Source organism: Macrobrachium nipponense, chromosome 2 (assembly GCF_015104395.2).
Source record: "Macrobrachium nipponense isolate FS-2020 chromosome 2, ASM1510439v2, whole genome shotgun sequence".
In the NCBI taxonomy this organism is placed as follows: domain Eukaryota; kingdom Metazoa; phylum Arthropoda; class Malacostraca; order Decapoda; family Palaemonidae; genus Macrobrachium; species Macrobrachium nipponense.
Window position 1 is genome coordinate 89,493,843 of NC_087201.1, and position 20,725 is coordinate 89,514,567.

Consider the following 20,725-nt stretch of genomic DNA (forward strand, 5'->3'; position numbering starts at 1 on the left):
ACTAAAGCCAGGCTGTTCTTCGATATGGGCAAGTCTGGTCTTTTTCGGAACACTGCAGATTGCCCGATGACTTCGACTTTCTTGAGTTTTTTATGTAGATAAAACTTGAGAGACCCGACAGGCACAGGACTCTCTCTGGCTCCTGCCACTAACTTGTGCCATCCTTGCTTCCAAGCTCCTGGCCCAAGGACAAAAACGGGTTACCATTCTTAGGCCACAACGGAAGGGTTAGAGAGCACACCGCCTTGTGTTCTCTTAAAGCCTAAAACTTGTGACGATGGCTTAAAATCTCACTAACCCTCTTTGTCGTATCTAGGGTGGTTAGAAGAAGGCCTTCCTGATCACATGCAAGAAGTTAACAGGTAGGAGAGGTTCGAATGCTTTGACATCAAGAACTTCAGACTACGTCTAAGTTCCATATTGAAAGCTTCGATCTGGACATGCACAGTCAGTCCGTCTGTACTAAAGTCAGGTGACCGACCAGTTGACCAGTCAGACGTATCAAGGACAGCAAGGCTGTACCCTGAAGACCATAAGGCACTATTCTTCGCTGAAGGATGAGTGTCTGGACTGCCTGGGCGATTCAATCTAAGCAAACCTTGGGGGTGTATCAACGCAACCCAACGTCGTCAGCGAATCAACTCCTGACTCGAGCTTCTGGTGCCAGGAGAAAGGAGCGAGGAGCAAAAAGGCGATTCAGTCCCGAAGGAAGAATGCCTGACAGTCCAACCTGGTCTCATGTTAACACGATCATCGGGGGTGTATAAACGCAACCGACTTCGTCAACAAGAAACTCAGGGCTACTATATGTCGCCTGATCTCGCACGAGTGTCTGACTCCGAGAAAACAGGTGAGACAAAAAGTAGATGCATGAGCGAGGTTCGAGATTCCACAGAACTCAAAGATCGTGAACGGGCTTTGTTGTTTGACAGACGCAAATCTCTGAGCCCAAAGGCCGTCAACAACATATTTGCGTATTCTTTAATAGTTGTGACTGCCAGCTTATCCCATTCTTCAGACGGAAATGGAAGACGGTAATCTTATTCCTGTCAACATCTCGATAGCCTGAACGTAGTCAGACTCAGAGCGGAGAGGTTATAGGTACCTTTCGAGTTAGAGTAGATGCCGACTCTCTCGGAAAAAGGCGTCCTTGGAAAGTGAACTAGGAAGTATGTGACCTCTGTGAATCCAGGATCCTGAAGGCCAACATGGCGGATCAGCGTCATGTCGCTCCTGTGAACCGTCATAAAATCATCTTATTACATTCCTAAGCGATTGAAAAAGGGGAAAAGAGACTAAATCCATCCCCAGTCAATATCATAGGATGGCGTTTTAATGGTACCGATCCCGGATCGCGAATAAGGGAGCAGAAAAGAAGAAGCCTCTTCGTCCTCAACATATCGAAGAGAAGAATGAAAGGGCGTCACTAAAGTCTTCCACAACTCTCAACTTACTTCTAAAGAAAGATTCCACTCGGAAGTCAATAGTTGCTGCCGTCGATCGAGACGATTCGTACGGACTTTTGCAATCCTGTAACGAACCTCTAGAGGATCGTTACATTCTACGCCTGTTGTTATAATAGGCTTTCTCGTAAACTCGAACAGGGACCGAGAGAAGATACTTCTTAAGATATGAGAGAGCTGTTGGAATATCAGAGTTGATCTGGACCACTGGTTCCCAAAACTCGTTACGAGGACTGGAGGGACTACCGAATCGCTTTTTTTCAGATAAGATCCAGGACATCTGAAACCCTATCCAGATGTCGGCACCTTCTTTCTATCACCTCAGGTGATAAACGCACTGAGAGATGTTCAGAATCATTCCTAGATCTTGAATAATATTTCAGTTCCCAGTAGGAAAAAACTGTGATCTGAATTGCAGTCTATTCGGGGAAACAAACTTCTTCAGGAAGGAAATGGTCCCCAGCAAGCTCATCCATTCCCTCCCCGAGTATGCTTACTTCCCTAATACGGCTGCGCTTTGCCATAAGCAGGAGAGCATATAAAAGTGCAATGTTGCGGTAGACTCGTAGTTCTATACCGTGCGGTAACGAGCACCGAAAGGATTAAGAGATAACTCGTTGAACATAGTAAGGCAAAACGAATGCAAAGTTTATTCATTCACGTAAGAAATCCCCTCATCTTAGGCTAAAGTCCGTGATTGTAGGGCAGCGATACAGTTAGTCAGTCAATCCCGCAGGAGAGACGTAACCGCCAGCCAGAGATACGGTTAGTCAGTCAATCCCGCAGGAGAGAGAGACGTAACCTACCGCGCATTACAGCGCCCGATATGTTACTGGCTCGGTTGGACTGAGGACAGACACAGACGTGACAGCAGCAGCAGCAGCTTACGGACGTCGTCTCTTAACTTTATGTCTGGGTTGCAGCTACCCTATTCTACGAAGAAATAGGTCCGTTATTTTTTGAGCAGAAAAGACTCTCAAGCTGGTATATTTCAAGCGAAACAGAAAACGCTAAATATATAGATGCGTTTGTGTCGTCAGAACACTACCATACAACGGTAAAAGATAAATCGGAAACTCCTGGAAGGCTGCAGGGAGTAACGATTTAAATGTCCTTAAAAAATAATAAGACAATATACTCCTCGGGTTGCCATCCGAAGAGGTAACTACAGCAAGCGTATATGACTTGAACCAACCAGTAGTAAAATAACGCAAGGCAAATATGATATTATATCACAATAAAATTTGTTCATACTTACCTGGCAGACATATATACAGCTGAATTCGGAAATACAGCTACATACATATCTGACAGGCAAGTTTCATGAACAAAACTTAAGAGAATCGAAGCAGTCAGCTCAAGCTTCTTATGTTACTGGAAACATAAGCGTTCATTGACGTAGTCTACAAGTCTATTTCTTGTCGAGTCTGCGAATGACGAATGAGAGCTCTTCCGAATCTTGTCAATAAGAGCTTATTCGCTTACGCAATATCAAGTTAATGAGATGTTTGTCAATGAGAACTAACCCATTTACGGGACAAAGAGATATTTTGTCAATGAGGGATACCCACTTACTTGACAAAACGAAAGTATATTGTCAATGGGGGAAAGATCCCACTGATTGAACAAAACTAATCAGGGAGTCAAGCATTTAATTTTTCCGATTCCCGTCTCAAACGAGGAGGGGCAAGAATCCTGTTAAGAGACTGGGCTTACTGCAGGTAGAACGACGATGTTCAATTCGGCAGCGTAGTCCCAGACTAGAAACTAACAAAATCTATCATCTGAAAAACCCTTTCAGATGGGCTAAAAAGCTTGCAAAATTATCCTGGGAAGAGGAGGAAGAAACTCTCCAACCAGTTTCCTCTCCCGTATCACAACTAATGCCTGCTAAAGCTTAAAATTTATTGGCAGTATGGCAAAGGAAGTCCTGTCTTGCGCTTTCTGAAGAGCGTCCTTTTGATGAGTGCCTTTGCAAGAATCCCACTGAAAACGTTGCCGAGGAGTTCCTGCACCGTGCAGGACATCGAGCCTTACATAACCCGTAACAACTTAAATTTATTGGCAGAATGGCAAAGGTTGCGGTAGAGCAAACGAGATCTTCCCTTGAGCTTTCCGCCTTAAACTCCATCCACCTATGCGAAAAGCAATATAATTGACAGAGACCTCTGAATTCACGAAAACCCGATGTCTTGCTGGGTTTCGAAGAAGAAGTTGTCTGTTCACTTTAAACTTCCTCCGAAGCACTGCCTACTTCACATTCTTTATTGCAGGTGAGGTAGAAGGTATCACCGGAGTAGAGGTAAACATTCTTTAGGCCCATATCTGAAAACAAGAGCTTGAAGAGTTCAACAGAAACGTTCAGCCAGGCGACACACTGGCGCTGCGCTGGTGCACGCTCGGCGTCCACGGGGCGCGCGCTCGGCGCCCACCTGGAGCGCGCTCGGGTCCACTGGAGCGCGCTCGGCGTCCACTGGCGCGCACTCCACTTGGCTCTCAATGGCGCCTCACTGGCGTGGCACCCGGCGCGCAGCGACTGGAGTCCATCCGAGCGTCCCGGGCGTCCTTTGCTCTCAAAAGCTTCCTGCTACTATGACTTCTCTTACGTATTTCTCGGTGAAAGACGGACACAAGTTCAGGCGACGTTCGCCTTCTTACTTCTCACCGAAACGCATAACGAGAGAGACGAGGAGTGAAGCGTTCCTCTTCTATAAAGCTTCTATTTAGAGGGCGCGAGTCCTTCCGAAAGCTCCAACCCCTGCATGGGGAGGACGCTTCGGAGGACGAGAAGCAATCTTTCAGGATTCGTGCACGCGCAGCACTTTGGCAGTCTGGGGATTTTCATCAGAAACTGCCGAAGGCACGCCAGATCGGTGGGGGTTCCTTGTAACCCTCCTTAGGCTTTCGACATGCTCCCTCCCGGGTCCTGGGAGTCAAGCAGAGGTCCCGGCCTAGAGGCGAAACGAGGCCGATCTGACGCACCCTCCACTACACAAGGGTATCACTGCACTTCTGCACTTCACTTTTACTCTCTAAAGCAAGCACTTTCGATTCTAAGATACGAATCGAAAGAGTATCAGAGAAAGGGCAATTCCTCTACAGACACTGCTTAGGGCCCGAAGGCAACACTGCAGGGTAGGAGTAACAATTACAGAAGCAGCACTTCACAGCAATGAAGGAGAGCGAGCACCTCTCGTAGACATATCATAGCCCGCAGGCCACACTACAGGGCTAGGCAAAATAAAGTCTACAGGAAGGTTAGCAGGATCACCACCCTGACTTCTGTTACTGTTTGATTAATTGCGTACATACGAATCATACGTCTTCCTTACGGAATTAGACATGTTTACTGATTAATTGCGTACATACGAATCATACGTCTTCCTTACGGAATAGACAAAGTCTCACACTCCTTACATGACAAATCTCAACAAAGAAGCAAGACCCATACCCCTCGTACATACCAAGTGCGGATCTACCGAAGCTTTCGGTAGCCACACCCTATCTTTGCAGACAACCCGTCTGAAACTAGCCCTAACTAGATTCAGATATTTTATGCAAAAATGAATCAAATTCAAATCAATTTAAGATAGCGTATGCCTAGCCACAAATCCCACAAATCCAAGTAAATAAATCAAAAGACAATTAGGATTAGCGGCAATGAAGTTTCCAAAATCCTAAGACGGAGGTACTGAAAACAGGTGTTTTCAGCACAGCGACAGAAAAATTATGAATAGAAAATGGGAATGGTTCCTGATACCGCCTCCCACGGGCAGGAAATGGGTACTAACCAACCTGGCCGACCACTGAGTGTGTCCGGAAGTTTTTAAAATTCTGTCGGACTTCAGAAAACCCCCAATACAGCTATATATATATCTGACAGGTAAGTTTCATGAACAAAAAGTTTTTGATTTATTTATCATGTATATTATCCCACCCTTTTTTGCAACCAAATTACCCCGAAAAATTACAGATATTTCTAAAGTAGATAAAAATGATATTGTTAAGATACAATAAAGTTTTGTACATACCGTAAATACTCGCATATTATGCGACTTTTGAAACCTAATTTTGAAGCTAATTTTTAAAGGGGTCGCATCATACACGCGGTATAAAATTAGCGTACCCGTCTATGCTTTCCCCAAATCGGCAGATCGCGATAGTTACTACCGGAGGAAAAAAAACAGTAGATCTTTTAAAAAGTTATGCTTTACTTGTACTTCACTGTATCCAATAATATTGTATGCATTCTCATATTACTATTGTATTTTAAAATACAAAAGAGCGATCGTGCGCCATTTGCATTATTTTGGTTTATACAACATGTTCAACTGTGCTAGACCTAACCATCTAAATTTCCAAATCAGTTAAGGCACAACACCGAAGGATTTTTTTACCTTTTTGTTTTACTCAGTTAAAGAAATAACATTTGTTACTTGAACTATTATTTTCCTTTTAGGATACGCAGGTAAGTGAAAATTTATAAAGTAAAAAAAATTGCATAAAATTAATAAACTAAAATCCTCCAAAGTCGCTCTCCGTGTCCTTATCATCAAAAACTGCTCTGAATTCTTTGCCATCAAGGCAGTCATCATATTCGTCATCTTCCAGATCTTTGATCATTTCATCCTCATCTCCTGCATCTTCGTATAGGACATCGTCAATTCATATGGAAGGTATAGTCTTGTCACCGTGGCGAGCCAACGCCATCTTGACTGACCGTTGGGACGAGCTCTCTGGCGTGGCGTTTTAAAGATTGCCTTATGCTAATTTTGTACAAAAAACAACAACTGCCCCGTGTGTGACAGACCTTTGAATGTCCTTGAGACAAACCCCGAGGCTATAATTATAAGATTATAAGGGTTTTTCCTTCTAGAGCTTGGCTGGCTCCTAGAGCCTGGTTGGCTCCTAGAGCCTGGCTGGCTCCTAGAGCCTGGCTGGCTCCTAGAGCCTGGCTGGCTCCTAGAGCCTGGCTGGCTCCTAGAGCCTGGCTGGCGCCTCGCGCCTGGCTTCTTGGTCCCTCCACACTTGCTGGAGCTTCGAGCTTGGAAGTCTCTCTAGGCTGTCTGGCGATGTTCCACATCGGACACTCTTATATCTGTCCGATTTGTTCGCCTCTGGCGCATTTGCGCCAGGTTGGGGAGGCCCGCTCCTTCTCAGTATCCGACCATGACAGAGTTCCTTGGAACTGTCCGCCTCTGGCATTTCGCCTGTATTGGCATTTGGCGCTTGGCTGGCGCTACATTGTCCGAGGTCCTGAACAACCACATAGTTTATCAGGAGACTGGAGAAGGGTGGAAGAAATTCTTCCCCTTTGAGCTTTTGGCCCCTGGCAAGGGGAGGTGATTTTAGTCAGCTACACGCAGTAGACGACAGGATATCTAACAATACGAGAGAGAAGAGTCTTCCTCCGAGGAGGATCCTTCGTGTGACTTCTTTTGCTAACGAGATCTCTTCTTACATGTTGATGAGGTTCCTCGTTGCAGAATCTTCCCTATCCTTGCCCGAAGAAGGGAAGGAGTCTGGAAGTCGAAGGAGATGCTAGCTGACAATGAGGAGCTGAAATAAATTGGGCGGAACCCTGATTTCTAGCTCTATTGTATCCTTCTGAATACCTTCTGGGAAGCATTTTGAGCCCTCATCGCACCCCGAAGACTCTGTAGGCAAACGTTTAAAACCATCTCTTCCTTCTGTAGATGAAATGTAAGTACCCTGCCTGGGCAACTAAACTTCTATCTGAAAGCGTTGCGTCAGGAATAGAGGGATTTATTTCTTTTTGCCATACATACTATGCTGCAAGAACTCATTGCGAGTCTCCATTGAATCTGATGCGATGATTCCAATGCACAAAAAAATTCACTTGTCTTCTTGGTTGTTTAGGGCTAAGAGAAACAACGAATTCCTTCATAAACTTCCTCAAAGAAGTTTGATGAGAGCAGTTCCATTTTGTCGGAACACGGAATCTGTGGCCACAAAAAAAAAAAAAAAAAAAAAAAAAAAATCCCATTCGAAGTACATGATATCCTACTCTGACCGTATTGCGGTATCGTATAAGATCCCGAAGATCTTAACCTCTGTTATCTCTAATTCCCCTTGTAGAGACAGAGTATGGCCTTTTACTGCGTTCTTTGATAGCAGATATATACATAGGTGATTCTTCCCTCTGAAAGTGAAGAAAAAACCTCGCTATGTGGTTCACAGAGGTATCGGAAGAGGACAGTTTCCTCATTCCATCTGCAGCAATTCTATGTCTTAGCCATGACTATTGTCATTTACCTTGAAAAAACCTCTCATTCATGTCCACTTCTGGTCAGTCTGCACGCGGACAGACTCAGAGTGGAGAGGTTTTATATGTCTATTTATAATAGATTCTGATAGAATATCCAGATACTCTTGGAAAAGCCTTACGAAAACATGCTGTGAGAAGAACGTGACTTCTGTGAATCCAACCTCTCTAAGGCCAAAATGAGGCATAAACATCCTCTCTTCCTTTGACGCCCAATATCTTAATATATCTGTTAAGAATTTATAACTAGGGGAAAAAAGGCTAAAGTTTATTCCCCTTCTTTAAATTTAAAGATGTCTTATATTGCTACCTCTCTGGTTCGAGAAAAAAGAAGCAGTCTAAAGGAAGCCTGTTCGTCTTCTACCGTTACAAAGAGATCTATGAAGAAGACTTTCCGCAGGTTCTCACAACTCTTTTCAATAAATGTTAGACATACGTTAACAGTTATTATCTTCGATCGAGAGGTTCTCACGGACATGCAAAAATCTTGCACGAACCTCTTAAGGATCGTTACGTTCGTGTCTGTTCCCAAATAGGTTCTCTTTTGTTAACGCGAACAGGGGCGAAAAAAGAGATTCTCGATGCTCTTTGCGATATGAGTGTGTCGTGGAATTGGCCTAAGTGATTAAAATAAATCATTTCATCATTCCTTGTAAGCGACCCCTCGATTAAATGGGTAACGAAAATCAGGAACGAATCTTGCCGTTACCGAGCTGCTGTCGAGAGCTACTGGACTCTTTAGGTTAATAACCGCTAACAACGAGAAAATATCTTGGATGGTGCTTCTGGCGCGGCAGGTGCTTCTGGCGCGGCAGGCGCTTCTGGCGCAATTTGCGCCAAGCTGGCGCTTCCTTCTAGTTCTTTTTAGGTTATGTGCCATAACATCTATGCCTTTATGGTACCCGACATCCTTCACATGTTAATTCCGTTCTTAGTGGGAAAAAAACTTTTATATACGTAGTATAGTCCATTCAGGGAAACAACTTCTGCCACTAAGAGAATGTTTCCCATCCGACTCACCCAACTTCTCTTGAGCAATATCCGAATTTAAAAAAGGTTGTGTGCGTTTGTCTCGAAAGGATGAGAGAATTATATATATCGCGCGCTGCCGTATTAGAATCCTTTATAAATACTGTCACATTGTGGTAAACAGCATTAATCTAGGGAAACCTTTGTAAGGATACTAGGAATTCTGTAGTTAACCTCGGTATGTGCATAAGACTTGACCATACCGTAGTCTTAAAGTGAATTCTCTACTACATTCATCTTCTCACTAAGCATGTACTCTAATAAGCCATGCTTTCGTAAGCATGAGGAGCATTATCAATAAAGAGTTCCGCTGCGTTAGAATCCTTTAAAAATGTTACTACGGTAAAAAACAGCATTGAAATGATGTAATATCTTTCTTATTGAAAGCTTCTTAGCAAAAGGCAGACAATATTTTATTTATGTTTGCTTAACTATCCCCTCAATCCGAGGCTAAAACCACGATTGTAGGGGAGAGACACGGTTATTCATTCCATCCCGCAGGAGAGAGACATGTTACCGACCACTCATGACCGACACCTACATGATACTGCGTTGGTGTCTAAGCGATAGCACTATAGCAGTCTCGTTAGCCGACTGGCCTTACTCTTCCAGGGTTGCCAGCTACTCCATTTAATAAAGGAATCTTATAAAATTATTATCGAACTTCAGGAAGTTCTTATAATGCATATCTAAGCGAAACAAGACTTCGATAACTAGAAGCTAAGTAGGTGTTGTCTGAACATCCCCTTTAAGCGTATCCTTCCTAGGAAATCCCTGGAAGGATACTGGTAATTGAGTTGCTAGCAAAGAAGTAAACCTACGGTATGTGCTTATGATTTGCCGTATCGTATTCTCATACAGCAGATACTCTACTACCTTCTTTCCCTGCCGAGGCAGATAGAGAAAGGATATTCTGGCGCCTGGATCCTTGCACCTAGCGCCTGGAATGTTCCGCGCGCCTGGAATGTTCCGCACGCTAGAAAGGAGACTCGCTCCTGGAACGTTCTGCTTGCGTGGAAGGTCCCGTGCGCCCTGACAGTTACCGAGCGCCTACTAGACCCCTTTTAGAAAGAGCCTCTTGCCCGGAAACGTTCAATGGAAGATCGTTCTGATTGCCACTCTACTATAAGGCTCCTTGCTCTAGCTGTCTGTCTGGCGCAATTGCGCCAGGCTGGCGCTTCGTCTCTTTGAAGGCGCCTTGCGCCAAGAAAAATTTTCTCAGAACGCGGCTCGCGTTTGGTTGTAGGAACGCGGCTCGCGCTAGTCTGTTAGCTGGAACGCGCCTCGCTGCTGGCTTAGGGAGGAAACGTAGCTCACGCTAGCTTGCTGGAACGCGGCTGGCTCTTGCTCAGTGTTCTCTTAGTTTTCAGAGAACGCGCTAGATCATCGAAACTCCAAACATACATTCTTCGTCTTTTCGGATGTAAGATGAAGAGACGCACTTTTTAAAGGATGCCTTATCAATGGCTATCCTTGGCAGTCTGGGACGTTTCTACAGAACCTGCCGAGGGGACGCCTGACCGGTGGGGGTTCTCCCTAACCTTCCTGGGCGGCTGTCGACTTTCCTCCTCCACTGGGTCTGGCGAGTTTGGAGAGGTCTAGGCCTGGAAGCGCTGGAGGCCCATGGACCGAAAAACGATTGCGTCACACTACGCGATAATTCCAGCAGTAAAACATCTTCATATATCCAAAAAGTAAATAATAAAGATATATATGCCCATTACGATTATAACAATTACATGTATAGCTGATAACAATCTGCATGAATAACTGGTAAACTGTTCTGCAATGACAGTTGAGTATAGCAATTATTTACAATAGGTACGAAAGTCAAGATGTCGTGACGTCATAATACAGAACTTAAAAGAACGTTCTAATTCAGAAAAAATAATTACTTAAATTTGAGTCAGAGTCGAGTTACTTTTTCAATAACGAATATTTTCAAATTAATCATCATCAAATATGTAAAATATTGATGTTTTACTACTTATTTAAAATTAGCTAAGAGCACGCTTCTTGTCATCTTCTACCAAAACAGCTGTTTACTCCTGGCTTGTTTGTTGGTGAGAAATCGTGTTTCGTTTCATTGCTTGTGGATAAAAGTGCTCCAGCGTCTGTGGGTACAAGTGTGTGCGGATTTATCACAGGAAATGGAAAGTTTGTTGACACAAGCGACTCCGTAATCATCGAGATGGCGTCAATCTTCCGAACATTTTTAGTTTTTGTAAGTAAAAATTTCTAAAGCGTTTTGGTGAGATTTCCACTGCCAGTGGGGCCCTTTCCCATTGTCAAGTACCCTGTTTAAATCTTAAAATTTGGTTGGCCTTAATTTTCTAAACTTTGGAGAAAATACTTACTTTCGCAAAGGAGAGTAGAGGTCTTTGTAGCTTCCGTTTCTCACCAACAAACAAGTCGCGACTGATGCCCATCTCGGGTGTCAGGGCGCGTATAATGTATTTTTCGTGAGGGTGGCAAGCGTTGAATGTAGGTGGCCTGGTTGGCCTGCCGTGGTGATCTACCCTATTTATTTAAAAAATTATCCAAGTGCACGCTTCGTCGTGGTCTTCTACCAAAACAGTTGTTTACTAACAAACAAGCCGGTTAGGGACCATGTTCCGATTGTTGTGATGAAAGTGCCCCAGCGACTGTGGGTGCAAGTGGTGTGCGGATTTATCACAGGAAATGGGAAGTTTATTGACACAAGCGACTCCGTAAACATCTAGTTTATAAGTAAAAAAAAATGTTGAACGCGTTTTGGTGAGATTTTTTTGGACTGCCTTGTACCACCATTTCACTACCCCCTCTGTTTTAAATCTTAAAATTTGGCCTTAATTTCTAACTTTGGAGAAAATACTTACTTCGAGAGGAGAGTAGAGGTCTTTAGCTCCGTTTCTCACCAACAACAAGTCGCGACTGATGCCCATCTCCGATGTCAGGACGCGTTATAATGTACTTTTTTTGGGGTTGTACACTTGATCGTACATGGTCCACCCCTGTACCATGCGGTTTTTTACCCTACTTCAAAAGGAGAGTAGAGGTCTTTAGCTCCGTCTCTCACCAACAACAAGTCGCGACTGACGCCCATCTCCGATGTCAGGACGCGTTAATAAGTACTTTTTCGGAGGGTGGCATGCCGTGATCGTCGGTGAGTTGACCCAGGCCATGCGGTTGTTTACCCTAGGCTAATAGGCTAGCTAGTAGCAAGCCAATGTCAGACAGCTCCCATACCAGCATTCCTACCTACTACTACCCGATTTGCAACAATTTACAAATAAAATTACCGCATGTGTGTTATTCACAAAAGTAGTTCTAGGAGTATGCTAAACCTTCGTAGCCTAACGCCTAGGCTAAAAGTGGTTACCTACCTTTGGCCTCTTGTTAGGTACCTATGTTAAGCCTACGTTTCACTCCCACCTAGTCTAATTCGCAGGAAGTTAACCAAAATATCCCTACCTTGAGATTTCCTTAATCGTTATATACCTAAGCGGAAGATTTCAGCGGCAATGGCCGTAATGAGTATTGTTGCAATTGACAAGTAACCTTCCCTTGGATTGACGGACACACCACAGGCAGTCAAGGCCGCCGGCCATAAGACGTGCAAATGAGGGACTTTTACTTTTATTTCGAGGCAGTAGCACCACTCGTTTGGTCCTTTTACTATTCAGATCCAGTTAGGATAACTTACCTTCAAAGTTTTCAGCAGAAAGAAACTAAAATACAATGGAAAATAATAGGTTGTTTTTGTCTTTCACTAAGAGATTCCCCTTTGCAATTGTTTCGACAGAGGTTTCTATGTCTATAGTTCCAGTAATATATTATTCCTTATTACATTACATTCCTCAAGCATATTTTAGTAGCATTGAATAAAGAGAGGATCAGAGTATGATTATAATGTTAGTTAATCACACTTGACTGTCCTCATTTTATTTTGTAATTTGTTTAGACGTCATACCTTGCACTGAATGAATTTCTGAAGATTATGAATATTCTTTGGAAATTTGTCCGACGAATAAAAACTCGGATTCTTCTAAAGTGCTTTCATGATAACTTTGGATACGACATCGAGCAAAATGTAGATGATCCTATGTTACTTTGAAACATATGTTCTTAGCTCACTTATGACACTTTCCCTTTTGCAGACGACAGAAAGACAAATTTGCGCCACTTCATTATTATTAAATCATTATTAATGAGAGTTTGTAATCACCTTTTAGCCATAGGATCCTAAGATGGTCTCGTCTTCTTTTCATACGGAAATTTCGATGGTAATTAAATTAGCATTTTGCTACAGTCAGCATACTATGGTTACCAAAGTTTTGCGATATGCAATTTGCCCTGACACTAACGAAATTCGAAAATTATAAGAAATATATATATATATATATATATATATATATATATATATATATATATATATATATATATATATATATATATATACATATACATACATATATATACAGTTGGAAAGAAAGTTATCAGGTGAACCAAAGGATCAAGAATACAAGAGGATTAATTGTCAAAAGAGTAAAAATTAAAGAGATAATCCAGGATTATCGGATATCACACGGTCACAAACTTAAAAATAGATTTAACCTAAACAGAATCTACAACGCATTCATATAGTCCAAAACATGTAAAAACTGAATATATTAATTATGTTTCTTATATTTATCTACAACTTTGTTACATTATGAAGGCATCGAGTTTAATTAAACCAAGACTTTAATTTAAAGCATTTCCATTATTTGACGAGATGAAACAAGATTCAATGATATTCCTTGTAACTGTGTCATTACATGGGATTAAGGCTCTTACTTGACTCTAGTTAGTAGGATGATCTAAACCTCTCATATGCACGAATAATGCTCGACATTTGCCCAGTTCTCAAAATATTGATGTTGTGCCAGTCGTTGTGAAAGAGATTTACCGGTTTGTCCGTAATGTACTTTATCACACTTTTTTTGCAAGGAATTTCATATATGCAGCCGGGAAGATCTTCAAGAGAACTTTTTTATTGCTAAACTCTTGACATTAATATTGCTACAAACAACATTTATGTTAAAAAGCTTTAAATTTCTAGGAATATCTAAAAACCTTTCATCATAGGGTAATTTTAGAATGTTATCTTACTAAATTCAAATTTGTCATTAGATAAATAAAATCCTTTTCTAGCTTTTTCCATGCCATATCTACAAAAGTCCTTGGGTATTTAAGTTTCAAGGCAATATCATAAATAGTTTTAATCTCAACGTCAATAAACTGCGGGCTACAGATTCGTAAAGCCATTAGGAACATCAGAAAAAAACAGAGAATTTAACATTTTGATGGTGATTGGAGTAGTAATGAACAAAAGAGGCAATGTTAGTGGATTTTCGAAAGACTGAAAAGAAAATTATATCATTTCCATGGACAGTTACATCAAGAAAATTCAAATTACAATTTCTTTCTTCCTTACAGTAAATTTTATAGAAGGAACGAAATTACTGAGATTAATAAGGAATTCCTGGAGATTTTTGTGAACCGGCTAAATACACGCCTAAACTATATGACGTTTTGGGGCAAAATTCTTGGTGAGAGTTTTATCTAAAAAAAAATCCATGTAAATATTGCTAAGGACGGGAGATAAGGGATTACCCATCGCCACGGCAAACTTTTGTACAAAAATATATAAAAAAAACTTCCCCATTAAAACAAAATATACTATCTTTGAGTTATGAAGTTTGCTACAGTTAAGGGAATATCATGACGTTCTAATTCATCCTCCAAAAATTCAAGTAAATCATCTATAGGCACTTTTGTAAATAGAGACAACTTCAAAACTAACCATATTAAAATCATAATTCAAATTTAAACTATTCAATTGTCTTTTTCAAATCAACATTGTTTTTTACATTCGTGTTGGAAATGTTTCCTACCAAAGGTGAAAGAATTTTTACAAGCCATTTAGAAAAATTATACGTAACTGAGCCCACTGAACTAATGATTGGTCTGACAGGGTTATTGATTATGTGCGCCTTGACTAAACTATACGTATACGGTAGGGAGGCGCAATGAGGGACAAACTGTTTAGTTAAATGGTCCAAACCCTTTAGAATGGATGTAATTTGTTCTTTAAAATGGGAGTTCACTGTCTGTGTAGGATCAGACCTCAGTTTCTTGTAAGTATCAGTATCATTTAACAATGACATTATTTTATTTACATTGCCACTTTTATTCATTATTACCACCGCATTAGACTTATCTGCCTTTGTTACTTGCATATATGAAATTCCTTGGAAAAAGTGTGACAAAGTATATTACGGACAAACCGGCAAATCTCTTTCACAACGACTCAATCAGCACCAATATTCCGTGAGAACTGGACAAAAATCGAATGCAGTATTCGTACATATGAAAGATTCATCGGATCATGCTTATCTTTGATTAATTCAGACCAGAATTAACTTGTTCAGTCCGTCCTGTTTGGCATCAAGTGTACGCTATCTAGGAAGAGGCCTAGTGTGGCCTTATGTCTTCTGCCTAATCGCAACCTTCCCATTCGTCCTTCAAATCTTGTTATTCGTGCTAACATTTTTAGGGCTCTTTGTCATGTCTATAAATTTTTTCACCATTTCACCCCATTCAATCTATTTGGTGTATCTTTCCTTTTACATTCGACAAGTTACACCTCAATTTTATACTAAAAAGGTAAATCTTTTGTCTAGTATTCAACCATAAATATCACTGTCATCTTAAGTCCTATTCTTAAAAAAATTGTCTTTACTGCCACATATCTTCTTGGGAAAATAGTAGGCCATGCGAAAGTGTCAGCTGGGCCTCCGAAGGCACAGGCACCAAAAGCTTTAGCAGAGACGACACAGACTTATTTGGATGGAAACCAAAAAAAAGGCATAGGAGAGGAAAGACGGAATTTCACTAAGACTATGCATTTTCGGTGTTAGAGGCGATGATGGTGATGGCGTCACATACCGTGATTACTCTCCATATCAAACATTTTGTGATGAGTCCCATCGTATGTTGGACTTTGTAACTACGTTTCCGGTAGACGCCATGATGTCATATATATATATATATATATATATATATATATATATATATATTATAGATATATATATATATATACATATATATATATATATATATATATATAGTATATATATATATATATGTGTGTGTGTGTGTGTGTGTGTGTGTGTGTGTGTGTGTGTGTGTGTGTGTGTAAAAAGGAGGAATTTACAGATTCATCATATTTAACTTCCCATGGAGACAGAGTCTGAAGCGACGACCTAAGAATGCTGATATCCCTTTTTGGGTGGTATGATGTTAAAGATGCTTACCTAAGCAGGTCAATGTTCGTTCTGTGGGTATGTGAGTTCGTGAGGGCTTGTTCAAGGTGCCTTTGAAAACTGGCTGTGACCAGTTAATTGGGGCGTTGACGATGAGTGTGAATTCGTGTGTACATGTACGAACTATGTCCATTCTTAATGGCTTCGTTTAGCCAAGAACTAGGGAGACAGCTACGGGAGAAAAGGCAGAATGCTGGGATAGCTCTGCGAAAGTTATTTGTTAAAGTGTTGACGTTCCAGGCTGCAATGGGTGAGTTATCAAGATTTAGCCAAAGGGATGGCTTGTTTTGATATCTTGTAAAGATGTTCCATTTCATTAAATCTTTTGACTTTGTCTTTACAATTGTGTGTGTGCTCACTAGTGTGTTCTCCTGTCTTTTAAACAGGCGGTTCTAGTGAGGGGACCGAGTGTTCTAGTGAAGGGACCGAGTGTCCTAGTGAGGGGACTGTGTTTTGGAGAAGAGATAATTGGTGTGACTAATTACTGATTAAGACATTTAAATACCGGGGGTTTATCTGAGTCAGTTGTCTGTGAGACTTGAACTATTATCATTCCATTAATTATCTTGTAAGAACATGAATTATTCAACTAGTACTTTACTTTGAATAAAACGTATATATTTTTTGTAACTCCGACTCTGATTTGATGACCTGATGGAATGGAGAGAGAGAGAGAGAGAGAGAGAGAGAGAGAGAGGGCGGGGGGGAGACTGAGTGTAACCAGTTCGCCTAACGCTATGGCTCAAACTCATACCAAATATTAAAGCTAGTGGGGGGGCGACGCCCTTCGCTGGTAATATATATATATACTTTTATATAGATATATATATATCTATATATATATATATATTATATATATGTATATATATATATATATATATATATATATATATATATATATATACATATATATATATATATATGTGTGTGTGTGTGTGTGTGTGTGTGTGTGTGTAACAAGGAGCTGATGGAGACAACTTGAGCCATATATGAGTTTATTAATAAAAACTGACTTTTCGAGGACGTAGCTGAATAACATGACAGTGAACCATAATAATGTCAAAAAGACGCAGAATGAAGAAATCTACAAATTAAAAAGTGAAGATTTAACAAATAAAATGTATGAAACAGATCGCTACCTTTTAGGAGGGGAACATAGGACTGAGTGACATAAAAAAAAAATAATAAGAAAAATAAAAAAAAGTTGACAAGGGCAAACCCCAGACAAGTACAGCTCTGTGGAGGTAGTTTGGTTGTTTGAAGTCGGGATAAGCTTCTTAATGTGCCAGTGTTGCACATCCAAACATTAAGTTCACGGTGGATTATGAAAATAATAAACTGATATATTTAGATACATTGGTGTCCCGGAATGATCATAGCTTTTAAAAAGTACTTCTATTTATAGAAAACAGACATTCCATTTTTTACAGCAGTTGTCATTGTAATTTTAATTAAATTCCTTAAGTCTCTCTTCCACAGGGCCTCTACTATATATCATCCACTTGTTTAGGTTTCCAAGAGATTTCACGTCTTTAAAACTATTTTCCTAAAAATTGCTACCCATCCAAGCTTCTTTTATAAAACAATTTATAACTTTCTTAACTGAAGTTTGTTCCTTTTTATGATGTTCACAAATTGGCTTTTTAATTTAGTAATCCTTTTATTCATGATAAGTCTTTTTATGCTCAACTAAAGGCTCTTACTCACTGGTACCTTCCGTCAGCCATACCCAAGAACCCATTAACCATTGGTTCTTTTATCATACATAAAGATAAGCTCAGCTCCCTGATGACCTCGTGTATTTGTAATATTGTCCCAAATGGGTGCTTCTCGGTGCATACCAAAAGCGAGAACTTATTGTTATTGGGGAGTTGGTTATAGAAAAGGTTAAACATTTCATAATTACCTCCAGAGCTACCCCACTTCGTCATTAGCAATAGCCGAGTCACTGTATATTGAGAAGCTTGTCCCGACTTTAAACAACCAAACTGCTCTTCAACACTGTACTTCTTTTGAGTTTGCCTTTCTATTTGTGTGATTATGTGTCACTCGGTTCTTGGTGCCCCTTCCGAAAGGTAGTGTTCCATGCATTTTATTTGTTAAATCTTAACGTTTTACTCTGTGAATTTCCCATTCTTAGTCTTTGTTAACATTATCATAGTCCATTATTATTTTTGCAGCTTTGAAACTTAGACTATTGTAATGATGGAAATCATTCATTAAGCATTTATGACAGTACTCATGGAAATTGGTGGACTGGAAAACCGAATTGGTTTTCATCTTATCAAGATGTTAAGTTAGCCACTCGAAGTTGAGATTGTCTATGATCGAGTGTATGTACGTAAGTACGTAACTGTAACCAAGTGCGCAGTTGCAAAGCTGAAATTGCTCTGTTCGAGACGAGTACGGCAACGCTGAGGGGAAACGAATGTATCTCCCCTTATATTCATTTGAAATGACGTATTTCTCCCTTGTAAAAGGTATGCACTTGTCGTAGTTTGTAATGTATATGTTGCCATAACATTTGGTAGTGTTTCTTTATACTTTTACTTTGATATAACTACCAATTGCCAAGAATTGTAATGGTACTATTACGTTAGTTGCACCATGTTGAGTGTGCATGGTGTTGCAATTGTACCATCAATTAAATGTAGGCTAAGATGTGAATTAGTCTTCCATATGTTTATAAAAATGTCAGTTCTAGAGTAAATTCCACCCATGTTATGCATATAAAGTCAGGGTAACTGCGATGTGTAGCAGTAAAGTTAGGCATGAGTAGCATAGCCTAAAGGCCTAACGACTGCATGCTCTTTGGCACGAGATTGCCATCCTAAATGAACTGTTTGTATTACAGGGGACCAGTATAGGGGTCCTGTGTAAGAACCAGGATAGGGGCCCAGTGTAAGAACCAGTATAGGGGCCCAGTGTAAGAACCAGTATAGGGGTCCAATGTAAGAACCAGTATAAGAATCGGTGTTGGTTCTAACTGGCATTGAAGGAGTGCAGCTAGGAATAAGCTGCTATTACAATGTATCCACCTACTATTAAGAAGAAATATTAAAAATAAACCCGGGAGCCAGCCTTTCCCTCAACCCTTATTACAACAATGAAGATGCGACCGTCTCCGACGTAAAGTACCAGTTCCAGCTAAGGATAGGCCAAGAAGTATAGTAGCCTAGGCCTATGAGGTACCTTTATATTAGCCTATGGTTTGCATTGTTATGTATAGGCTAGTCTGAGTTAATTGTCCTAAAATGTATGGTAGCCTCCGAATGTTTAAGTCAGGACAGTTGACACATCAGTACTGTATACATATGCAGTATAGTAAATACATTAGTCATAAGAATATCAACATTAAAAGATATTTATATACATGACACTATGTCCACGAAACGTCAGCTTTTATATGTATTAAACGCGTATGTAGTTCATGTCGTCTCCTGGTTGACAGCAGCGCTTTCCATATTCAAATAGACGTGTGTGTGTATATATATATATATATATATATATATATATATATATATATATATATATATATATATATATATATATATATATATATATTTATCTATATATATATATATATATATATGATATATAATATATTATATATATATACATATATATATATATATACACACATATATATGTATGTATATGTATGTATGTATGTATATGTTGTATTGAAGGGGAATTCTTAAATGTTTCTGGTTGGTAGCTTTAGGCTTTCATTTTTCAGAAACAACAGTATTTGCACTCGCCACTTACTTAAATGTCGGCTACCCACTACAATATTAATTTATATTGCAGGTGGTAAATAAACTCGTGTTTCCTTAAAATGCATTTATTATTCTTTTGAATGTTTATAAAATTCCACCTTAACTTCTGGGTAATTGACCAAGTCTACCTTAAAAGGGCACTTGTGACTTAAACGCTTGCGGTGATTGAACTGAGTCTATTTCAAAAGGCACTTAAAACTTATATCCTTCGACACTTGGACTTAGATTCGTCCTTATAAGTCCACAAATCACCATGAGGCCGCAGGCAGATCGCCACACTCTCGACACTCCCCCTACTCTCTGCCTTGCCCTGCTGTCTGCCTTCCTCTGCCTGACTGCCTCATTCGATCGGTTTATATGGTCTTTTGGTTAGGTGCCTACTAACCATGCAAGTTCCTCACTTTTCGTCTAAAAGAGTTCACCTTTCCTATTTTATTCACGCTCTATTTTCACTGCATTTCGTTCAACGACTGATATGCTGTCATGGTTACATCTCGTAAGAGGTCGCTGTGTGAGGTCAAGACTTGCATTAGTTGTGTACTGTACTGCACTTGCTATTAACCTGATCTCAGTAAACTGGTTCAATCTGGTCTACGACCTTTGCACTTTTGTTCTTCGCTTAGTGCTATAGGCTCGACACGATAATCGATATCACTTGTTGACTCGCTAACGTCTCTCGAGACTTTCTTATTATTTATCAACTACTTACTATGTGCCTTCGTTCGTGCCTTTAAGATATTTCGAGTATTACTTTTAAAATGTCAATGACGACAGTTCATTTGTTTCTTTTGCTTTATTCTCAAGATGGTAAGTTCGGTT

General features: G+C 40.3%; 2 protein-coding genes across 3 annotated transcripts in view; one reads left to right on the forward strand and one right to left on the reverse strand.

Annotated features, from left to right (window-relative positions):
- The window catches only part of LOC135220765 (importin subunit alpha-7-like), a 50,789-nt gene extending 38,192 nt beyond the window's left edge, over positions 1-12,597 (reverse strand). Inside the window, exon 1 of one of the 2 annotated variants that reach the window (XM_064258217.1) lies at positions 12,232-12,373. The gene's annotated coding sequence lies outside the window, so the exon portion shown is untranslated. Of the gene's footprint in view, positions 1-12,231; positions 12,374-12,463 lie in introns of those variants that run through there. The other variant, XM_064258216.1, reaches the window with a different exon arrangement.
- A 5,749-nt stretch (positions 12,598-18,346) lies between these two features.
- The window catches only part of LOC135220767 (uncharacterized), a 48,584-nt gene continuing 46,205 nt past the window's right edge, over positions 18,347-20,725 (forward strand). Inside the window, exon 1 of the mRNA XM_064258219.1 lies at positions 18,347-18,607. Within this exon, the coding sequence (XP_064114289.1) occupies positions 18,556-18,607 (52 nt within the window). The 5' untranslated portion in view covers positions 18,347-18,555. The remainder of the gene's footprint in view (positions 18,608-20,725) is intronic.